Consider the following 22,677-nt stretch of genomic DNA (forward strand, 5'->3'; position numbering starts at 1 on the left):
TGCAATTTAAAATAAATTGCAACTTTATAAAATAATCACAACTGGGTGAAATACACAAATAGGAGAGGCTTGGAAGTTGGTGAAAGTAAGCTGGTATGGTCAAACAGTAAAAAAGGTTATTAGAAACAAGATGCCATTCATTCAAAAAGTCACACCCAAACAAAGAAAGGATCACAAGCCAGGAAGACAAAATATAATAATAAAACTAGACAGGCCAAAAATGAGTGTACACTGTCTTTTATTTTAAATCTTCCTGCCAGCTGATGATCACGATATAGAATGAGCACTCACAGAGGATAATCACATTTCAGAGAGGTGAAATTAATTCTTTGCATCAGTGCAAAGAATTCATTTCACTGTAGAAGAAACTGAACACAATTTCACCATAGAAGCCTTTTTTGATACAATTTCTGTAAAAGAAAGTCCTGTTTTATAAACTTTGAGCTCTTCAGTGATGCAAATAAGTATTCAGATAAAGGTGATGTGGGTCTGCTGCTTCTGATTCCACACAGGCTGCTTCTGATTCCAAAAAGCTATTGGCAAAGACCCTCACCAACAACATTTAAGGAAAACAGACAGTCACTGGAGAAGGGTCCTGGCATGGCTAAATAATAGAACAAAAGACAGGGAACAGGGGAGTAGTAAATGGTCAGTTCTCACAATGGAGGAAGATAATCAGTGGAGTTCCCTTGGGACCTGTTCTATTCAACATGTTTACAAGAGATAAGCACTGAGGTGGCAAAGTCTGCTGATGTTAAGAAGTTATTCAAGATAGTAAGGAAAAGAGCAGACTGTGAAGAATTGCAGAAGGATGAAACTGAGTACCTGGACAATAAAATGACAGATGAAATTCGGTGTAGAGAAATGCAAAGTGCACAATGGGAAAAATAATTCTGGCTTGATAAAGAACATTAAGGTCTCTGAACTGACCATCATTGGAAAGCTCCTCATGTGACAGACTGTCATGAAAATACTAGCTCAGTGCTCAACTGCAGTCAAAAAAGCAAATCAATGTTAGGCATTTTTAGAAGAGGAACAGAAAGCATTCCACTGCATACATCTGTCATTTATGCACATTTTGAATGTGGTACTGACCACCCTCATCTGAAAATAAGTAAATTGAAATGTTCCTTGTGGCAGCTTCCTTCTTACCGAGCGATGCTGTCATGCAAGAGTGTTACATGAGGAAACTGGAAAAGTAGTTAGAAGAACGGGATTCCTTTAGGGTTGACAAATGCAAATTCAATAAATATATTTTCAGAAAGTTTGAATTTAGCAACCCTCAGGTCATTTTGATGAATGAAACCAGACAGAGAGTCTTTATTAAGGCTGTTCTACATTGATGGAACCTGTGACATGATGAGTTGAAATTAGGAAGGTTAGAAAGCTGGCATATTTGAAGAACATTACAGTAAGGTAAAATATTCATGTGTTGGCAGCTATAGAGAAAGAGGTAATATAAGAACAGAATCAAGACAATATAGTTCAGTGCTCTGTCACTGAGACCTCATTCACTATTATACTGGATGGCATTTACGTTTTTACTTTTTAGGTTTAATTCTGCAATTTTATAAATTCATTACATTTGTAAGGAACACAAAAATTTGGGTAAGATTATAACCTATCTGTTAACCTTTACAGAGAAGGAATTGTCACTTTTGGTCACATGATCATACATTCTTGATGTGGGCTCCAATGCTGACTATGGAATGAACAAGGAATATGTGATACATTATTACTAATCGAATCAAAGGGTGCATCACACCACAAGCATTTATCTCACTGACTTGATGTTAAATGTACTTGTTTACGCTCTGACATGGAATGTAATCTCTCTGTGGCAGCTCTCAGCAAAACAACAGACTTGTCCACAGTCCTGTATCAGAAGCAAGTATACAAATTTTGTTCCTACCAGATTTTGGTCTTTTCAGACAAGGGAATCTGACGGAAGAACAAATTCCCTAGTAGGCAAGACAGACAGAGTCTATTAACCTTCAGAATATACTCTAAGCCTTCCTCTTTGATAATGTTTATCCCTCATGACATTTGTAATAACAAAAATTTTTCAAAATTTTACTATCGAAACCCCTGCTTCAGGAACAGCTCCACATTAAAACAAAGAGAAGAAAAAGAGTAGAGATCCCCTGACTTTGTTATTGGTAATTTAATCATAGGTGGACATGTTCAAAACGATGATATAATGCCTGTCAAACCAGTAACAATTGATGGTACAAAGACTGCTATCAGATAACTCATATGCTAAGTTATGGGGTAAAAAACATGATTCATAGATAATTTTTAAACTGTGAAAAAAAAATAACATTGTCAAACCCATACATAGGATTAATACACCTTCTTGGTGTATTAATAGTAATTACTCATTATTAGTAACTTGGCAGCATTACTGCACCTATTTCCAGTAAGCATAAGCAAAAAATTCTGAACATACTCATGAAAGCTAAAAATAAAATAGAATTGTATATCCACTGCTGAAATAAACTGTTTACGAAATATCTATTATTATATTATAACACTTAATATGACAAACTGCCAGTTTGGCTTACATTACTGTACTTTTAAACAATAATCAAGAGTTGGCAGAGAGCTAGATAAGTGCTCATTTGCTGCATTTTGTATAAATCTAAATAAATAAATGTATGGCAGGTTGTCCTAATCTATCTTCTCTTGGCTGTTACTAGATTGTTCCTTTTTGCGCCATACATGTTTTGGTATATTTTCCAAGTCTAGACTTACATGTCTGGAACAGTTACAAACTGACTCTTACTGATAATTTATGCTCCATGTGCAAGGAAAAGAGTACAAGATCCTGACATGAGATGAAGGAGCAGTGAGAAGAGTTTCTTCTGAATTATTTTTTTGTAAGAAAAGAATCTTGTAACTTTGTACGGGACAGTGTGCAAAGTTACAAGACTGGACACTGTTTAAATGATATGTTAGAGTGAGGAACATGCCTTCTCCAGATTAAGTGAATGTTGCAGTAAGTCACTTGAATACATTCCTATATTCACTTGCCTGCAAGAACTGATCAACATAAAAGAAGTCACCTAATGTCACTTTGCATGCCAGTGTTGCATTCTTCCCTACAAAACACTACATTTTCTTGTGGTTCTTTCCTCCCCTCAATTATCATTATATAACTAATGGTTTTGGTTGTAGGAAAAGTGAGTTAGGGAATATTTCAGATTTTACATCAGCCTTTTAGTTTCTCCAGGGCCTTGAGAAGTGATCGAATAACTTTGTTACTGCCTTCATCACATGTCACTTCTCAAATAACTAACCTTAATTTTGATAGGAAAAAGCAACCATTAATGTTTATAAGATAGAAAAATGCAAGATGATCATTATTTTGGGGATTAGAGAGTAATTTGAATACTTTTTAAATGAAACTTTACACTTACAAAAAATCTGCAACAAAAATCTTAAGAATGTAGAACTAAGAATCAAATTATGTATTTATTATAATAAGCCTTATGTTTTGATATAGCACTTCAACTTTATTTTGTAATTTAATTATTTTATTTATGCAAATATGGCCCCAAATGCTATTGCACTCAAGAAGTTAAACACTTGACATTTTTACTCCTTAAAATGCAACATTTTATGATGTCTAGATATGTTTATTAATTAGTGATTATTAACACCCAGTAAACAACATCATGTCTTGTAAAAACACAATCTTTCTTCACAGCGTGAGGCTGAAATCTATTATTCACTGATTCCATATGCTGAAATACACTCAAATGATCACAAATGACCTTAAGCATTAGATAAATGTAAATGAGGACAGGGTAGAAAATGTGCTTTTGATTGATATCTAAAAGACCAGGTTTGAAGTCTTGACAAGGGATGAAATCTGAAATCTCACACAAAGTAGACTGCAATTGGAAATCTGCAAAATCTGAGCTTCTGGGTGGACGTACCACACAGCCTCTCCTCAGCAGAGATGAGTGTCTGAGGCCGCTTACAAGAAGCGTACAGCACATGGAACCTGAAAGACCATTCCTGGGGCCCACGTGGCCCTTTGTCTACTTGGTAGGCACTTATTAGGATGCAGAGATATATCTCTAAGTTATATGCATGTACACTCTAACGAAGGCAGAATTTTTCTAATCCTAAGTGCTCACTAAAAAGAACTTCTCTAAGGATAAATGATGTGATCGATAGCCATTAAAATTTTATGGGTTTAACCCTCTATGTTAATAAGCTTATTCTGCTGTGACAGCTTGCCTTTCTCAGCCCTTTTTCAACTTTACTTTTGTCACTTTGAGAAGGACTGAGAGCCCTTCTGGAATGAGAATATTAAAAAAAGAAGAAGATTTAGACACACAATAAGAATGCACTATTTGCTCTCAGGTAGCCATCTCTAAGCACATTCTAATTCTTAACCCTATATCATGAATATGAAGTACTTTACAATTTACTTTTAAAATACTACAAGAGGTGAACACACTTCAAAATTTCATCTGCTTCCAGTCCCTACTGTACCTGGATATGCCTCAATGAAACAGTTAAACAGCTAACCTCAGTGGCACCACCTATTATAGGGTGGGTCATGAAGGGCTCTGGAGAGAATCTGAAACCAAATTCTCTGAACCTCTACAACATTCACCCTCCAGAGAATGCTTTTGGGGCCAACTTGGAGACAACAGAGCTGGCACACTATGAGAAGAATGCTGAGCGTGCCCTGCACCTTTGGACATAGTCAATGAGAGAAGGGTCCCAGCATGCTGTGCCTGGCTCCCATGCTCCCCATCTGTCTTTGCAGTGACAAGATAACTGATTGCACAGACACAGTGACTAAAAAGTGTCCCATGGATGCTCCGATGTCTACCTTGGGGGCAAATAGGATTTGTTGCCACCCTGAATTCTCAAAACTATTTAAAATGAAACTTGCCAGTGATTTAGGTACATTCATTCCAAGCCTCATATTCAGTGCAATGGGTAACGTTGACTCTGAAACAGCCAAATTTCAACCATTCTCTAAACCACAGCTTGAAGAAACATAATGTATGTTAAAAAAAATAAAAAGGAAAGCGAGGTTATGTCACTAATATTCATCATAGTCTATTTGCTATGTTAAAAAGCAATTAATTTTTTTTTTGATACTTCCAAACTTCTGTTCTGTATCACTTACATTGTATATACATCTGTGTCAGCATCAGTAGTATAGGTCACACTTTCACAGTTTTGCATAATTTTTTGCAATTCACATTTACGTTAAATACACATTTACATGCAAGAATCAGTAAAACAGTTTAGTAGCATCTTACCAGCTTGACACTTTCTGAGCCTTAAATACTCCTGCATTTTGGTTTCTTGCGATGATCTCACTTACATCTGTACCATATAAGTTAAGACTTATCTACAAAACTAAAGCAGTAATAAAAATAATAAAAAATACTTTTCCCCACTGTTAATATCTTCATAATGTCTTTTATTTGTTTGATCTTTAATCTGTGCTAAGAGTCAGTCTTTTTTCAGAAGCATAAGTTCTACAATGCTGCTCCAGCGCATCAGCCATATATCTATGCAGCAATTTGCTCTTGTTGCTTACCTCTATTGACTGTTTCGTTTAATGAATTGCTAGCCCTGTAGCTATAGGCCAGCAATATAGAGGACTGAAAAATATTTCCCATACCTTACATACATTTAAAGGTAACTACTGTTCGCAAATATAAGAATTATAACCATGGTGAACAGAATTTTTTTAGATGGTCACTTAATCTTCAGTTTAGTTTTGCTGCTTTTGACTGTATCACTAGATCACAGTGTTGGGATTTTGGAGGCTTAGGGGTTCTGAGTACCTGCCCTGCCACAAGACACATAGCTTTGCTCCTGGCTCTGTCTGGGTGAAATCCAATGCACAGCAGGAGCACCTTAACCTATAGGCAAGGGAGTTTCTAGTCCATTTGCTTTTTTGAGAATGGTTTGGAACCACCATAAAAGACAGTAGAGCGCAATAAATGCCTTTTCTTCCCCATAGGCACCGCAATAGTGCCTTAGCCTTGTGTCTCAATGCCTCAGCCTCATGGTTCAGATTCTTACAGTTTGGAAGATCAGGTCATACTTTGGTAGCCATTCAGGCAGGCCGAAGCAAGGGCTGCAAATGAAAAGTTTCAAGGGGAGCTGTGCCCTGTCATCTATGCCTAGAAAGATAACCTTCATAATCAATCATCTGTGGTTAGTCAGAAGCCACTGGCAGGAAAAGATGTAGCAAGTAATCGAAAATTATGAGAATACCAAATGTCACCCAGTGTGAATCTATAGGTATTTGAATGATTAACTCTCAAAATCAAAAAAATTATCTTAAATGGACATTTTTGGTAATGATGTCAATGATCCCTCCTTCTTATTGAAGACAGTGTTCTTATAGGAAAATTAAACACTAGTGTCAGGCTAATTTAAAATATCAGTGATGTATCTTTTTAATTGCTTTGCTGAAATCACATAATTTGCCTTCCTAATACGGTTGGCTATTTAGAAAAAGTTATTTTAGGAAAGCAAGTATACAAAAAATTTTTAAAAAAAGACAACTGACACTTTGTGAAGCCAAAACCTAGAAATGGAGTAGCAGGAAACTGGTTTAAACAAATCTCTGTAGTTTGGACATGCCTTTTAAATCTTTTTGACAATATACAATGAGAAGTAGTAATGAATGGTCTATACCTGTGAAGTAAAAGGAAGGCATAAATAAAAGCATGCTATTTTTAAGTAGAGGCAGAAATAACATTGGTGATAAATTAGCTACACTGCACTTAAATTATATAACTGAGCAAAACTATTAATAATTGTTGTAAACATGTTAACACTAGCATTTTTTAAATAATTTATGAGCCCATGTCTTCAAGCATTCAGGCTGAACATGACCTTTCTAACCTAAATTTCCCAGGACTGTTGAAAGATCCATACACTATATTTTAATGGCCATTATAGTGCACTGCAACAATGTTTTGTATTATTGATGCTTTCAGACAGTAGTTCAAGTCACCAGTGCATGGTGTGAAACAGAGCTAAGGCAGAAGGTACACAGCCTCTCTGGAATAGGAGACATTTTTTTCTAAAAATGAACCTCATCCTTGGTTTGGACATGTTGAACCGTGTATAGATGCTTCCACTGTTCTGGGGAAATAGAATTTGATGTTCATGACTCACTATGTCACAGATACTACCTAAGTTGGAAAATTTGTATCTGACTGGATATCACTCAAAATTACAAAAGGGGGTGAATCTGATAACTTTGCCTATGTATTATTATTCACTTGAAATATCTACATTTTTCTTTTTAATACTTTATTTAAATGATCCTAAAAGAACTTACATAGAACACACTAAAGCAACAATGAAGTTTTGAACAAAGCTGCAAAAGCAAAAACCTGTCTTTATTTTATTGACTTTGCAATATAAATGATCTGTTAATCAATTAAAACCTGTCCATGATAAGCAAAAGGAGTGAGTGGAAGTCTTTTAAATGGACTAGTAACTGAAATAATCATATCCTTTTAAACCTCATGCATAAGACCATTGATTAATATAAAATATAGCTATATATTTCACAATGAAATGGTTAAAATGGCAATTATTTGAAATTAACATATTTGTAAATTGTTTTTAACTTGTAACATTTCAATAACATATCCTAATATAAATATTGAAAACATACATAGTGAATACTAAATGTGGAAGTATGAAATGGAGAGTAATATGAAGAATGTCAAAAATTAAAAGAAAAATCAAATCCTCAAAAGCTTGAGACTTCATAAAGCAAAGCTGTTAGTTACGCTCACTGAATAGTGATAACAACAACAAAACCAACAATAATTATGATGATGATGATAATACAAAGGCAGATTCTCAGATGCAATGCACTATTGCCAGGTCGATTTTCAATTACTTTTCACTGATGTATTCATTTGTTTCTTAATGTGCTCATCTTGCCCATTAAGAATAATTAGCAGGCTTGCTTGGTGATTTCCTGGCTTCTGACAGTGATTTTTTTTTGTTGTTGTTGTTGACAACCACTTTTACTTTTTGGAAAGTAATTTTTGGATATTATAGTATGACTGGCATGTAATTTAAGCTTCCTAAGAAATTTAAAGGGAATATGTAAACAGTAATTTTTAAACAAGATTATTTTAATCTATAATACCTACATAAAAAGCATAATACTAGGTATTAACTATTCCTGAAGAGCAGAATCTAGAAAAGAAAACAGTATTTTATCCCACAGTAATTTCATTTGGTATGCTAAACAATTAAAAAATACCATCAGTAATAATAAAAATGAGCAGAAATACATCATCTGTGGTCTGGTGCACTTGGGGCCAAACACTATTTCCACTTACTCTAAAAATTCTTCCCGATTTCAGTGAGTCTGGTGTGGCTGAAACAGATCTAAATTTAGCCTAAACTTCTGTTATATATAGCTCGTCACTATAGAAAAGAATGCAAAGAAAACTACTTTAAGACAGATCATAAAATTACTACTGAAGTCCATAAAACACATAAAATGCAACATAAATTTTATTATGTGCACTTTTAAGAATACACTCCATCTACACTGTAAAGTTCTTAGTCTGCTGCACTTTGGCACCCTGCTAATATTAAGCCCATTGTAAAATCCAACACAATAAAAGCACTTTGAATGCTGAGCCTTCAGCACCAAATGTTAAAAAAGAAAAATAAATTCCTGTTAGAGCCTTGCACCAATCACTTCTCTGAAAGGGATTCACTGAGTGAATACAGATGAAGACCTCTTGTAAGACTTTCGGAAATAAAAGATATTTCTAAAACATGTTGTGAAAAATTAAGGTGTGTTAATTAGATGACTTTAACAGTATCTTCTTAAGGAATAAAAGCACTTTAATGTGTTTAATTCCAAAGACAGAGTGAATAATTTTAGCACTCACCAATTTTCCTTGCTATAGAAGACTTCTAAATTTCAAAAAAGTTCAGGTATGTTTATGGAATCTACTATGCAAGATATTTGCTGACTTGATGATTACTGAGCTCACCTGAAGATTTCTGTGGGTAAAATGACCTTCTGTTAAATACCTATGCTTCTACAAAACATCAGTTTGTTTTGTTAGGCTAGTTTTGAAACACTTTCTTCCTCCCATGTTTTTTGTCTTCATAATGACATCAAAGAAAAATTGGAAGGGGTGATGCTGATTAAAATCCACAGAATAATGAATACTTCCTCCACAAGACATCAGTATAACAAACTAGAATTTATCAAAATAAAAATCCCTGGAATAAAACTGAGAACTTGCATTTTCATGAAAAGGAGACTATTATAAGCCTTCCTTCAAGTTTTAAAAGATATGATCTAGGATTGGCTGTTTTTTCCATGAAATTGTTAAAGTGTTGTAAGCAATTATAGTTACCTCAGTTACCGCTGAGAAAGTCTTTTTAAAGGTAGTGGCTAATATTATTATACTACTATGTCTCTTTTTTAACAGTCATCTGCAACTGCAATTTTTTTAAACCACAGATAAGTTTAACTTTTTTTTTTTCACTAAATACTCATTACGTTAGCTCAAATACATACAAAACTCAAATCTAAGTAATTTTGATGATGCAGTGGTCAAAACCTGAAAAACTAGTCTGCCTTAAAATGCAAATGGAAAGATTACTAAGGAACAAAAGCAAATAGATAGCTTCCTTTTTTCCCTCTCGATTTCTAAGGGCTATTAGTATTCACTGTATATATCTGTTCTTGTTCTGTGCTGATATTTAATGGGGCCACAAATCATGCCCACTCATTCTCTTGCTTAGCCAAAGTCCAGTTCAATTTTCTGAACTCTGTGTTTATATTAGAAAGGCATAATAGCAATTTATTCTAATATAAGAAATATTATAAAATATTTTTTACAAGGGACAGAGGAGTTTCACAATGCTACATCAAGAGAAATAATGATAAATTGATAATTGATTAAGCACACTAAATGGGTAATTTGTAGGCAGTTATAACTTAGCAGCAACAATGAAACCATTCACTTCAATATCTGCTGGAAAAGCTACGACAGTATACAAATAGTGGGTATGTTTTAAGAGGCTAGTATCTGAAAGTAAAAAAAACCCAAATAAAATCTAGTTCTGCAAAATGGATATGTGGAGAGGAGCTAATGATTTGATTCACTGCTACACCTCCTGTAATGTGCAGCATACACACAAGGAATCTTTCAGCACTCAACCACAAGACAAATATTTACTACTGTACTTGCTCTATACCAACACGTACATTTTTAATTAAAGAAGAAAATGTGGCATTTATTGTGGGGAAGCTGTAGCTCTCTTCAAGATATTTTTTTAATTACTTATGTGGGGACTTTTTCTTAATATACCCCATGCTGTCTGTCTTTATATCGATTGTTACTCAGCCAGTAAAAAGGAACGAGCACAACAAACCAGTTTTCTATCTGAATAAGGATACTTTTGATGGCCTTTTCATTTCCATCAGTTAACAGAACTTCTTTGACATCTGCAGAAATAGCAACCTGAAAAAAAGAGCACAGCAAACAATGAGCAAATATGCTTGTCTGTGTGGAAGTGAAGACAGGAGTGACAAGCCTTCAGTATCATGCTTCCTCACCTATTTCTCTGTAACAATCTTCAATCTTTTTTCATTTTATGTCTGCATTATTTTAATCATTCAATCAAATCAGTCAATACTTTTATCATTCCATTTGCGGGAGCCTCTATCTTGCTATCATTCTGTTCCGTAATTGCATTGTGACAGCCGATGATGGTATTCTGAGAGGCTTTCATTTGCGGGCTTCTGTTTATCTAGTAGAGCCATCATACAAGGCTGTCACTCTGCCTTTCAGCTTGCTTCTGTCTGACTGCCTGATGCCCTTCATATAACTTTGCATTGCAGGCAGATGGCTTTGTAAGGGTAATTTTTTTGTGAGCTTTGACATGCTCGCACATTGGGCTGTAACCTCGACACATTGTATAAGAGCGACAGGTTTGTCAAATGCCAATCAGTGTAACAATATGCTTTTATTTGTAGAGACATAAAAACTTGTCTAATGCACTGCACTGCTACATAATATCTCCTGAATACATGACTCAGAACCCAGAGAATGGTGAACGACTCTCCTGAATGGCCAATCTAATTCAAAAGAATCTAATTACCGAGAGCTCTGGATCATGTTTGTTGGTGTAATAATGCAGGCAAAACATTAGCAGCTATATCATGGTGCTCCAACTGTGATTCGCCAGGCTATTCCTGTATCTTAGCAAATGGGACTATAATCTGAAAAAAAAAATGCTTCGACTATGGCAATGAAAGACAGACCGTACGTGGCCTGGAATGTCACAACAAAAGATATTGACTACACGGAGGTAAAATGTTTCTGCTCATCGAGGCAACCATAAAATCAATATGATACGAAAGCAAGTCAATCTAGAAGGTCTCTCAAGACTCTGCAGCTTGACCGCAGCTGAGGCTGTTGACAGTTCTCTGACCCAGCAGTTGGAGGCACTGGAACATTTTTCCTTTTGTTTCTTCCTCTGAATGGGATTGGAATTGAGAAAAGACCTACCATGAGCCCAGCCAAGCATGTCATGCCACCCCCTAGCTCACACACAGCAAGGTCCCTGAAAGAGAGAAAGGAAATGGTAGAACCCATACAAATTAGATGAAAATGGTCAGAGAGACATATATGTTACAAGAACAAATTGCCATCTGCAGTAAGAACTGAGCTACCAGGAAGTTGTAGAGACATGACTAGGCTACCTCATGTCGTTTTGCGTTTTAAAAATAATTATGAAATAGAAAAGTCACAAAGCAGGCAAATCAGTGGGGGTTCCCTCATTAGTGTTCAGTGCAACATTACCACCGCTGAGCTGAAAAATCTGAGAAGGTTCCCTTTTTTCCCTTGTCAATGGCTCTGTCTTTTAGAACTAAACTAGCTAGAGTAGCGAAAGATAATTGTTAGGAAAGGATAACAATGTTAATCCACATTCATTATTGCAAAAACAGTTAGAGAAGTAAATGAGGAAATTAATATTATTTATATATCTCTCCATATAGTTATGCCTAAAAGCCTTTTTATATAAAAAGAGAGTAGTTTTAAAACAAGCCATATACCACAAAACAATTACACACGAAGAAATCCGATCCTTCAATTAGCACTTAAAACTGCAAGTGACCTACAAACAATGCTGTTATGAACAACGATGGGAACAGCAAACAGTTAAGCCACAGAAAACGGAACGAAGTTAGTGTCAAGAGCCTAAACTGAGCCCAAGCAGAGGGTTGAATACATGGTCTAAAAGGCTGCTTTTAACTTAGACCATACTGAGCTGTTATTAAGACGTGCATGTGAAATATAATTTGGCGCAGAGCGTGCCGGATGGGAGCTTGCAGGGGGAGCCACAAAGAATGTCCTCCCGAGCCATGGCCTGCCCCAGGAGGGGAGGAGGGAGGGACGCTGACCCCGCGCCGAAACTGCATGGAGCGGCGTCCAGGGCACGGCGGAGCCTCCGTTTAGGAACACGCTGCTTTATAGCTAAATCTGCAGCAACTGTTACAGCTGGCAGAAACATTCCCATTGAGACATTTTTGACAGGCAGAAAATGGAATTTCAGCTAAACAGATTTTTTTTGGTGTACCTTTTATTGTCCCCTAAAACACCAACATTTGAAAACCTGTTTTTATGTGAAAGTACTACTTTCCTACTCGCTTGACTCTGATGTTTAGGAAGAGCATCTAGGATACCATATCAATATCAGTAGATAGATGCTGATATTTTGTTTGCTGAGCTGCTGTCTGGATGGGATAGATTTATTTTTCTCAAGACTACAAATTTTATTTGAAAAAAGTCTAGTTGTCCTATTTCATGGAAATGAGACCAAAGACGGGCACAGTTTGGAGGAACAAGCTGTACGTAAACCCAATAACAGATGTGGGAAATTTGCTGTTTGTGGTTTAAATGGAATGATTATAGGTTTTTCCTCACATAAGTTTTTATTTTTCTACACCATATATGTCATATATATTAAAAGCATACACGTATGGTTATATATATGAGATTTACAAGGCACTTAATCCTTTGTAAGAGTCATGCTTATTGAAATAAACGCAGGAAGGAGCTAGTGTGGGAGTTTTAGTGCATTTTGAACCAAATTTTTATGTACTTAATATACCAGCATATACACATCCATACTTACACATAAAAATAATTTATTTCAGTGCAAAGTTCCCTTATTAACAGATTTTAAAAATAATATCTCTTTTAGGCAATATTTAGTGACATTTATCCAAGATAATTAAAATCAGAAACTCTGCTCTGAAGGTACTGTTGAGAGGGCATAATCCTGAGAAATCAGGATGTGAAACTGCCCATTTCCTCCACAGAAGTGTGACTGATCAGTCTCTGAGTATCCAGGCTTGCATACCCAAACCAGGAAAACACCCTTTTAGTGAGCAGCCCGGGGAGGTTTGCTGTGAAGAGCCTCTGAGAGCAAGCACAGCATATGGGCCATGGCACAGGCTGGATGGCAAAGTGCTACAGGGACACCACGACAGCAGCAAAAGTCACACAATACAGTGCCCAGCTAGACTTGGAAGAATGAGCAACAACGGCCAAATTGGGTGTGTTAGCTGCCTCCTCTAACAGGGTGGGCTTCGTTCAGGTGGTGGACCAAGTAGAAACGAGGCTTTACAAACCAGGGCATGCTTTGGTGCCACATCTTTGACTTCAGATAGGAGTCTGAGCCAGCTGCAGGAACCAGGTCACGGCTGATATGCTTTCAGCTTTGGTACAAGGGGCAGGGACTTACAGGTTGGTCCTCTGTATTTTACCAACACTATATGTACGCAGACTGAAGGATTTCATAGAGTCCAACCTTGTTTACTTGGTATTAGCCTTGCACGCTCACTCAGAACACAATTTATGCCTCCAAATGCGTTGTTATAATGGCTTTTCTTGCACTCCACTCATCCTCTGGACAATGAAACTTCAAGGATTTCCAAGTGCAAAGCTCTGTACACTCAAGGGGAAAGACAGAGGATGCAGGATGGATTTTATTTTCAGGTGTTCCTGTTGGAGCCTTGATAAATGTCTTCTACAAGTTTAGAAAATGTGAAAAAATGAAAACAACTAAAAGTGCAGGATTTCTCAAAAGTGTTTCACAACACTTAAACACAGGTGCAAATTCCTCCATTGCTATATGCAGTGATTATTATGTGTTTTATCAAGTAATACTTTGCTTGCTTTTGCAACAGATGTCAGTTTAAAGAATGTCTTTTATTTTTCCTGACCTTCACAATCAGTACTGATTGATTGGAGCTTCACTTTTGTTTCCCAAAAATCAAAGTGAAATAAAACGCCTTGAGTGGAAATCAAAAGTCTTTGACATATAGCAGAAAGCTTGCTGTGCAATATTAGTACCCAAAGGCAGCTCAGAATTCTTTGTTAGGAGCAACATGCTTTCACCTTGAACATTTTAAATTTAATCTGAAGACTTAAATCATAGCAATCTTTACCATGCAGATACAATAAAACTAACAAATTGGAAAATATCTTTTTATATTTAACTCTGTACCTGAATATTTCTTTGTGCTTTAGGCAGTAGTAAGCCAGCACTTCTTCAGATGGCCAGAGACCTATAAAACAAAGAAATTTGCCACCTTAGAATAGAATATTTTCCCCTAAAATAATATTTGAATACACAATACCATTTGCAGATCTCTACCAAATGTTTCATTTTCTAAATTTGCCATAATACCATGTAATAAAAAACAAATAAGACTTTTAATGGAAGACTTATGCTTTAAGCATTGAAACGGAATATTTCACAGATTTTATCCTTACCAATGATCAGAAATTTACTTTATAGATACATGCTCACACACATCAACATAAACATTTATCTATACATACACATACAATTGTCAAGACTTTGAACGATATGTCAAATTTAATTCTATGAAACTTTTGACATTTGAGCATTCACATGAACATCAAACTGTTTGTACCAGGCCAGATGTGAAGCCCGCCCTGCCTTGTAGCCTCTTTCTAACAGTGGACAGGAGGCCCCTCCTTTTTCATTATCTGTCCTCTACCATCATTTAGTTTCTTCACAGTTTCTTTTTATTTAGCTCCTTTTCTCTTAGGTTTTCTTAGGTCGGGCATCAGTCTGACTGTAAGGGGCACTGACCAGTAACGTGCGCTAAGGACAAACACAGGACTAGGGCAGTAATGCAGCATGAGTTCTAGTTGTGGCTCAAGAAGTTCCTGAGGAGGAGAGGTGACACAAGTAATAAGTTCTGTTTAATAGTCACCAAAGGATTATTCTAGTTGTTCTGTGGATTGCGGTAAACTTCCCATAGTGCAATGTCCTGTGGCGGACAGCACCACAGTTTTACTCTGTTGGCTAAAGAAACACCTTCTCTCTGTTATTTTGTACTTGCCTCTGTGTCATTTTCATTAGAGCTGCTCTGGTTTTCATATGGGAATAGATAGGAGCAATCATGCTTTTTTTCATCTAATCTGTATTATTCACAATTTTATAAACTTTCATCACAAAACTTACACGGGTCACGGTCAACCTTGGCAAGTACTTGAAGACATCCATGCAAATTTACCCTTTTAACATCATTCACTCATGAAACTTGCTGTTTTTCATCAGACCAGTTTCCCATCTCACTAGAACACCTGACTGAAGCGCCGTGACCCACAGAGAGGGTAGCACAGATCCTGTGTGGCTGGTGTGCTCTCCTGTGGGCACCAACCTCCATTGCTGGAGGGAGCCTTGGGAAAACAGACTCGTACTCAGGCACTTGAGTTAGGTTCCCAAAGTTAAGGGAGGATGAATCAAAGGCATATGCGGCCAAATGATGGTTGTTATGTGTTTTCCATCTGTTGTTGCTTAGTGATGAAAAAACGTATTTACATGCCTACCTACACGTAAAAAGCAGGGCTAGCCTCCTCCCACAACACACTGCTATGAATTAATGGGACACAAACTTAATGTTATGAACCACAGACACTTCAGTAGTTTCAGTAAACGGAAGTTAAAACAGACATGCAGGAGCATCCTTTAGATATTTCTAGACAGGTAAAACTAATTCCATGCAGTTTACTACATATGTGAATCCTTTAGATTATTTTTTGTAATTTTTTATTCTCGAGACTTTAAAAACATCACAACATATTTAATAGAAGCAGAAGTTTGCAGGAAAAACTGTCTTCCTTTTAAATCACTTAAAGCCTGAATGTAAACATCAAATATATAATTATTCCTTTCCATCTGGAAAATATTCTGAACTAGTCTTACTCATAGTGATAAATAATGAAAATGTAAGAATATGTTTACCAAGGAAAAGCCTAGACAGGATTTGGTCAAAACTTTGCATGTAACATATAAAGATCTTAAAGGTAAAAAAAATAGAGCATCAATTTCTACATATAACAAAAACACTAAAGCAATATTGGTATTTCTTCTGTTTATGACAATTTAGGCTGATCAGGTGTTTGCGAAACGAATGTGCTATTTTACTTAGACTTGTTAAGGATTAAAATAAAATATTCACACAACACTACCCATTCTTCAGTGAAACATACACTATGAATTGTACAGGATTTTCCACCTCCGTTTTGAGCATTTCAATGCTTTTGAGCACTGAAATATGCTAAAATGACAGATTTTGTAATAAATATAATAACTGTTTAAATATTTTAGTGTATAATATAAAGAATGTTTCAGTTTGCAGTGACTGGTGTATACTCAAGCAATAGAAGTGCTTTTTAATATTTAGTGAAGACACAGCTAATTTAATACCATTTATAATACTTATATCTCACATTACAAAAAAAACCCCACACCCACAAACACAAAAAATCTAAAACCTTTTATAGCAAACTTTTAGCCTGAGCGAGTTTTAAAAATACATGTCAATTGTAGCAAAATCCTTCAACATCTGAGTTTTCATAACCCTCCGTCAAATGTCTCTCACTTTTCTACGGTTATTATTGAAAGGGCACTTTGAATGGTGTCACTAAATCTTTTATGAGGGGTCACCGTTCTTTTCCCTGCTACCATTACAATGTTGATACCGGCTGAAGCTGCAGGTGTATCAGATAGCTCTGTGCTGAGCGAAGGGTAAAGCACCTTTGGGAAGACAATGCTTTTCTTTAGACACATGCTAGCAATGCAGACTCTCCTCCCCGCTGCCTTCCCCCATAGGGATGAAAGTATCACCTCAGCAATGATATAAGTGGCTAGCAGCTAAAAAAGCAGGAGTCAGGAGGTCTTTTACGAACACAGGTCTCAAGTGTGGAAGCACACAGTGCTTCCAGCTAAGCCAAGATGCCAGAAGCCAGGATACCTGTGTTAATTTTAGTAAAAGGAAAAGCTTCTCGTGCTTGAACAGGTAGGTAAGCCTCTTTACCTTCAAAACAGGGATAAGCTTAAAGATCCATGGGGAGGAGTCTGCATTCTGTCTTCGTCCCCTTCACTCTGACCTACATTCACCAACACAATGACCTACATTTTGAAGTTGCAAGTATAAGAGAGTTCTGCTTCTGTTTGAAAACATACAGCTGTAATGCAGCAATTCCTATGAGTTAACAACTACCACTAGGTTGTGAAAAGTGTAATTTATTTCCTGCAAACACATACATATGGATATGGATTAAATGTCCTGCGAACACATGTAAAATAATTCTTTCATATTTAAAATAAAATTATTCTCATTTTGTATTATGAATTTGGTTATAAATACATAACATTGGATGGGTACCTATTTGCATATACATCCACTTACATATGATAGTCAATTATTTACACATGTATAGGCAAAAGAATATCAAAAGGCCCCCAAATAGCGCTTGTATTTAAAAGGCTATAAATATACTACAAGTCCTAGACGGGCAAAAAATCTCATGGTACAAGGAAACAGAGAGAAAGAAGAGTTTCTTTTTGCAAAAATAAATATTTTGCAACATTTACTGGAGGTTTTAAAACTCTTTATCACCTTGATAACTACAGTGTGACAACAGAGAATAGTTGCCAGAAAACATTGGAATCTCTATTGACACAAATGGAAGAATTAAGTTGTGTTGGTGTTTAAAGGAGTGCCTCAAGAAGGACTATGATCTGGCATGTCTGAAGACACAGGAGAGAGACAGTGCTCACAGAGCAACACCTGTCCACATTTCAACTCTTGGCAGGTATCCTTTCACCATTACTGTAGGAGATCCACTACAAATGTGCCATAAGAGCAATGAAGTCTACTTCCAGACAGCTTCATGGCACTTCTTACAGTAGTAGGGTTTGAAAAAAAATTATCACTGAATAGTCAGATGATGGATGGAGAAATGCAATATATGCAGAGACATACAAAATGCAGGCATTTCTACAGTACTTATCACCATATCATAAAATCTCAGCACAATAATGGAGTCTACATCACAAGAACTTGATGATATCATGAATTTCTGTTGTCCCAATTTTTCACATTAGGAACCAAACTAGGAGACAGAGACAGATTATATCACTTAAACACACAGAATGAACCTATGGGAAGGGCAAGAAAAAAACCTGAGTCATCCATCCTACCACATTGAGGTATGATCTAACCAAAAAAGACATCCAAGCTTTTTCTATAGAAGAACACCACTAACAAAAAGCATAATGCTAAGAATATATAAATTAAGTTGGTTTTATTACTCTCATAGTGCTTACTAAAGTGTCAGGTCCTTCTGCACTAGCTAGCCAAGGCATAACAATTCTTTAAAGCAACCATCAACACACACAGACAGCTTTCTGAGGATCATTTGCTTAACCATCAGGTGGAGCACTACTAGTCCAAAGCAACACAAAACCTCTGTCGTCTTCCCTGGATCTAAAAATGCTGAATCCTGTATGATATTACAGAAAATTTTCTACTAGAAATAAATTATCCAGTATCAAAAAAAAAATAATTTTTTTTTCTCCTCTGTGGCTTTTTACCACATATTTTAAAGAATGCTGTCACACATTCTGATAACAAATACTGAGATCTGATGTGATGTTCTTGATGAAGTTCTTGAAGAACAGCATGCTATTAGAAAATTCTCAGGACAGAGTGCTAAGAATTTTGAGATTTTTTTTAAAGAAGACATTTGATTATTGGAGACATTATGCCTCTGCACTGCTCCACAGATACAAAGAAGTCACAGCAGCTACTGATTACTTTAACTGGGATGGTGAAAGATTAGTGGAACTCTGCTCTACTGCCTGCCAATGCTACACACAGAAAACAAAGGGGCAACTAGGGGTGACAGGTGAACCATCCCTTGAAGCTCTGAGTAGGTGGTATAAAGCTGTCCAACAACTGCTTCATGCCAGGTGGTTAAGAATCTCCTTTCCAAGCTAAGCCAAATTGAAAGTTTTGTCACTTTTCCCTAGCACTTCAGATGACCACATGTACAGATGTCTGATCTCAAAATTCAAATTTTGTCTTTTATTTGCACTATTAAGCTATGAGACGTCTTCCTATTCATTTGAAGTTTCAAGTAAACTTTGCACAAATCCCATCTTAACCCTGAAAAGCAAAGACAATTTAAATTTGAAAAGTCAGTCATTTTCCCCAATGAATTTACTCAAAAAGATCTTTTTTCTACTAAGTCCTGATTCTTAACTATGTGAAATTACCTTATTTGCTTTAATTGTCTTCAAAGTGAGAGGAAAAAAAAGCATTATGGGCAAAGAGATGAATAATGTCTCAAAAGAAGTACCAACAATTGCACTGAGAAATGATGAATTGTTTTCTGACCCTAAGAAAAGTATTTTTTATCCTTCCTGACACCAAGATACATTGTTGCTGGAGAGCAGAAAAACTTTTGGCATCCCAATTGACTGTGCAGAGGAGTACCTGTCTGGACAGGCAACTATTCTCCATCTCCTCTGCTAAAAGACTGTAGAGTGGATGGAAAATCCCCAAAACTAAGATACCTAATAGAACAGGCTATTCTAGGAATTTAACATAAGGAATTACAGAAATCTAAAATAAGGTCCTTTCACTCTTCCTGTAGCATCATTACAATCCAAATTTTACAGCATCAACATTATTTTCTACTGACTATGCCTTACATTCTAGTCACAAGGGAAGGTAAGTTCAATAATTTTATTCTGGGTAGTTTTTGTGTGGATCACCAGCGTCATGCAGAGCAAGAAGCACCATACACCTGTTGGAGGTCCTGGAGAAGTAAGAAGGTTCAACAGCACAGTATTGTGGAGTAAATTTTAAAATGAGGCTCTAACCAATATTATGAGCCCTTCTGTCTCTGGAGCACTACAATTCACTTCCAATTCAGACAAAAATATGTCAAGTATGAATAGTACAACTAAGACTAAATACAAAGTGGATACACAGCATATGTCTGCTTGTAACATATAATGTGGTTGTTCTAATTTGAGTAATTGCTTGAGTAAAGACTGCTTTTAATTAATTTTACTGCTGTAGTTAGTTAGTTTGCGTGGATAGCTCTCAAAAATACTTCCAGCTCTCAACTTTCTTCAAACTCCAAACCTCAAGTCCCTTTTAAATATAATTTTATCATAAAAATGTTGCTTAGTATAGTTGGGAAGTAAAGATTTAATTTTCATTCACTTGTTTACACAGCATACAAAATGTGACACAGATGAAAGGATTATCAATAATCCTGGTTACCTAATATCCCACCTAAGGTGTATTGAATCTAAAAAAAAAAAAATAAATAAACACATGTAAGAATGCACTAATACCACAAATATTCAATTTTTTAGCTGCCATAAAATGCATGTATAGAAGAGTGGAAACCTTCCATAGCAAATTACTTTCATAATAATCTACAAGCAAGCCTGGTAACTTCAGTAAAATGAAGAAATAGAGGGAATTGCTAAGGAAAAAACCCACTGAAAAAACTCTTGTCAACTCATTCTGTTCGCAGTGCACAAACCCCCTATTTTCAAACTTGCATCCTCAGGTTGAAGTTTACACCCATCTACAGTAGAAGCAGATAAAAGAAGCGCCACCATCACCAAGTTGGTTGCAGATGGTGTGTTTGGAACTGAAAAACTATTTTCCTACAAAATTTCATTAGAAGGAAGGTTTTCAAAAGGCGAACAGCTAGAGTACTGTGTCCTTCTGAACAGTGGACAATCTCAAGCGTCAACATAAGAGCTAACTTGTTTTGAAAGTTCAATTGTCTAATCTGAGGCCCTGATTTGTGAAATTTACTTGCTTGTATTTGCAAGCAAGCAACTTCAGCACCAAAAGCACACAGTGAAAACCAGGAAAGTATTTAATAGCCTTTACAGTAGCACCTTACACCTGTGTCTTACTGCATCTGACTTTTGCACATGGCAAACCCATTTTAAGTCCAGTGAAGAGGAGTAATTTGAGGCAGGGAGAATGGCTAGCTTACTTTTCCACAGCAGGAATGCTGTAAGTGAGTTTGAAAAGGTACAACACCAGAAGAAACGGAAAGAGAAACAAGTCTCGCCATTTTTGCCTATGCACATACATTTAATAGAAACTCTTGTCTCTCTTTCAATCTCAAGCAGAATTCATGATATTCAGATCCCTGAGAAATATGTATAAGCACCGGCTGAGATCTTCAGCCTAGGCAAAATGGCCTCAGCACTGTATCTCTCACTTTCATTCTCATTATTATTCATGACTAGGAGGGAAACATGATGGTCTGCAATCTGCAAATTTCTTTTAGAGCACAAACTTAAGAGGTTTGGTGGAACTGATGTGGAAATACAGTAACAAGTCAAAGCTGGAAATGTATGCATATCTCTTCCATAAGAAAAATCGGCAAACTGTACAAATCTACTTGTATGATTGTCTTTAACATCCTTTTTTCAAATGAATGAATTTGATTGTGTTGTATGTGGGTTTTTTTTACCTACTTTTCAAACAGTTATTAAAAATTAAACAACAGTGGAACAAACCTTTTGTGATTATAGCCTTCATTCTCCTGCAAAAAACTGGATCTATAAATTTATGTACCATTGTAGATGTAAATTACAAAATTTTATATTCAACTATATTAAAACATCTATTCCAAAAATGATTACCAGTTGTGAAAAGCAGACAGGCTTATCACTTGCTGTCAGTTGTTCATGTCTAGTTAAGCAATAATGTGCTAAAACTGCTCTTTTGTTTTGTGTAAGAATTTTGGCAATAGAAGAAATGAACACTCGTTTAATAAAAACTCAGGCTGCTTTTTGCTTTGATGGAGGAAGCAGCTGCCTGTTTTCATTTGCTGCAGAGCAGCAAAACCCATCAATATAATAAGCAGCTTAGATGCATCCATCCACAGCATCTGTAAGGATATAGGGCTATTCGCTCAAAACCAATCCTTGGTTTAATTTTAACAAAGATGTGTCTGACATATTTGAAAATGCATTATAATAGGGTTTTGAAATAGTAGCATTTTCTCTTTTCTTTTTAAATACTTTTCACAGATTTTGAAAGCAAGTATACATATTGGAATGATAGAAATGATAAAACAAATATTACTATAGCAAACAGCAGAACTAACCTAAAAATGCAAAGATGGAACATTAAGAGATGCCTTCTGGTCACAGACTCTCCTGTCTCTTGAAAATATAGAAAAACAGTATTTCAATCTTTTCAGTGAACATTTTTTTCAACATAACCAAGAGCAGAGA

General features: G+C 36.1%; 1 protein-coding gene across 1 annotated transcript in view; it reads right to left on the reverse strand.

Annotated features, from left to right (window-relative positions):
- Window positions 1-22,677, reverse strand: part of CAMKMT (calmodulin-lysine N-methyltransferase) — a 221,290-nt gene that overhangs the window by 30,265 nt on the left and 168,348 nt on the right. The window contains exons 4-7 of the mRNA XM_037405446.1: window positions 14,575-14,635; window positions 11,568-11,622; window positions 10,454-10,517; window positions 5,292-5,358 (exon numbers count right to left, since the gene is read on the reverse strand). Coding sequence (XP_037261343.1) covers window positions 5,292-5,358; window positions 10,454-10,517; window positions 11,568-11,622; window positions 14,575-14,635 — 247 coding nt within the window. The remainder of the gene's footprint in view (window positions 1-5,291; window positions 5,359-10,453; window positions 10,518-11,567; window positions 11,623-14,574; window positions 14,636-22,677) is intronic.

The sequence above is a fragment of the Falco rusticolus genome, chromosome 12 (genome assembly GCF_015220075.1).
Source record: "Falco rusticolus isolate bFalRus1 chromosome 12, bFalRus1.pri, whole genome shotgun sequence".
Taxonomy (NCBI): Eukaryota; Metazoa; Chordata; class Aves; order Falconiformes; family Falconidae; genus Falco; species Falco rusticolus.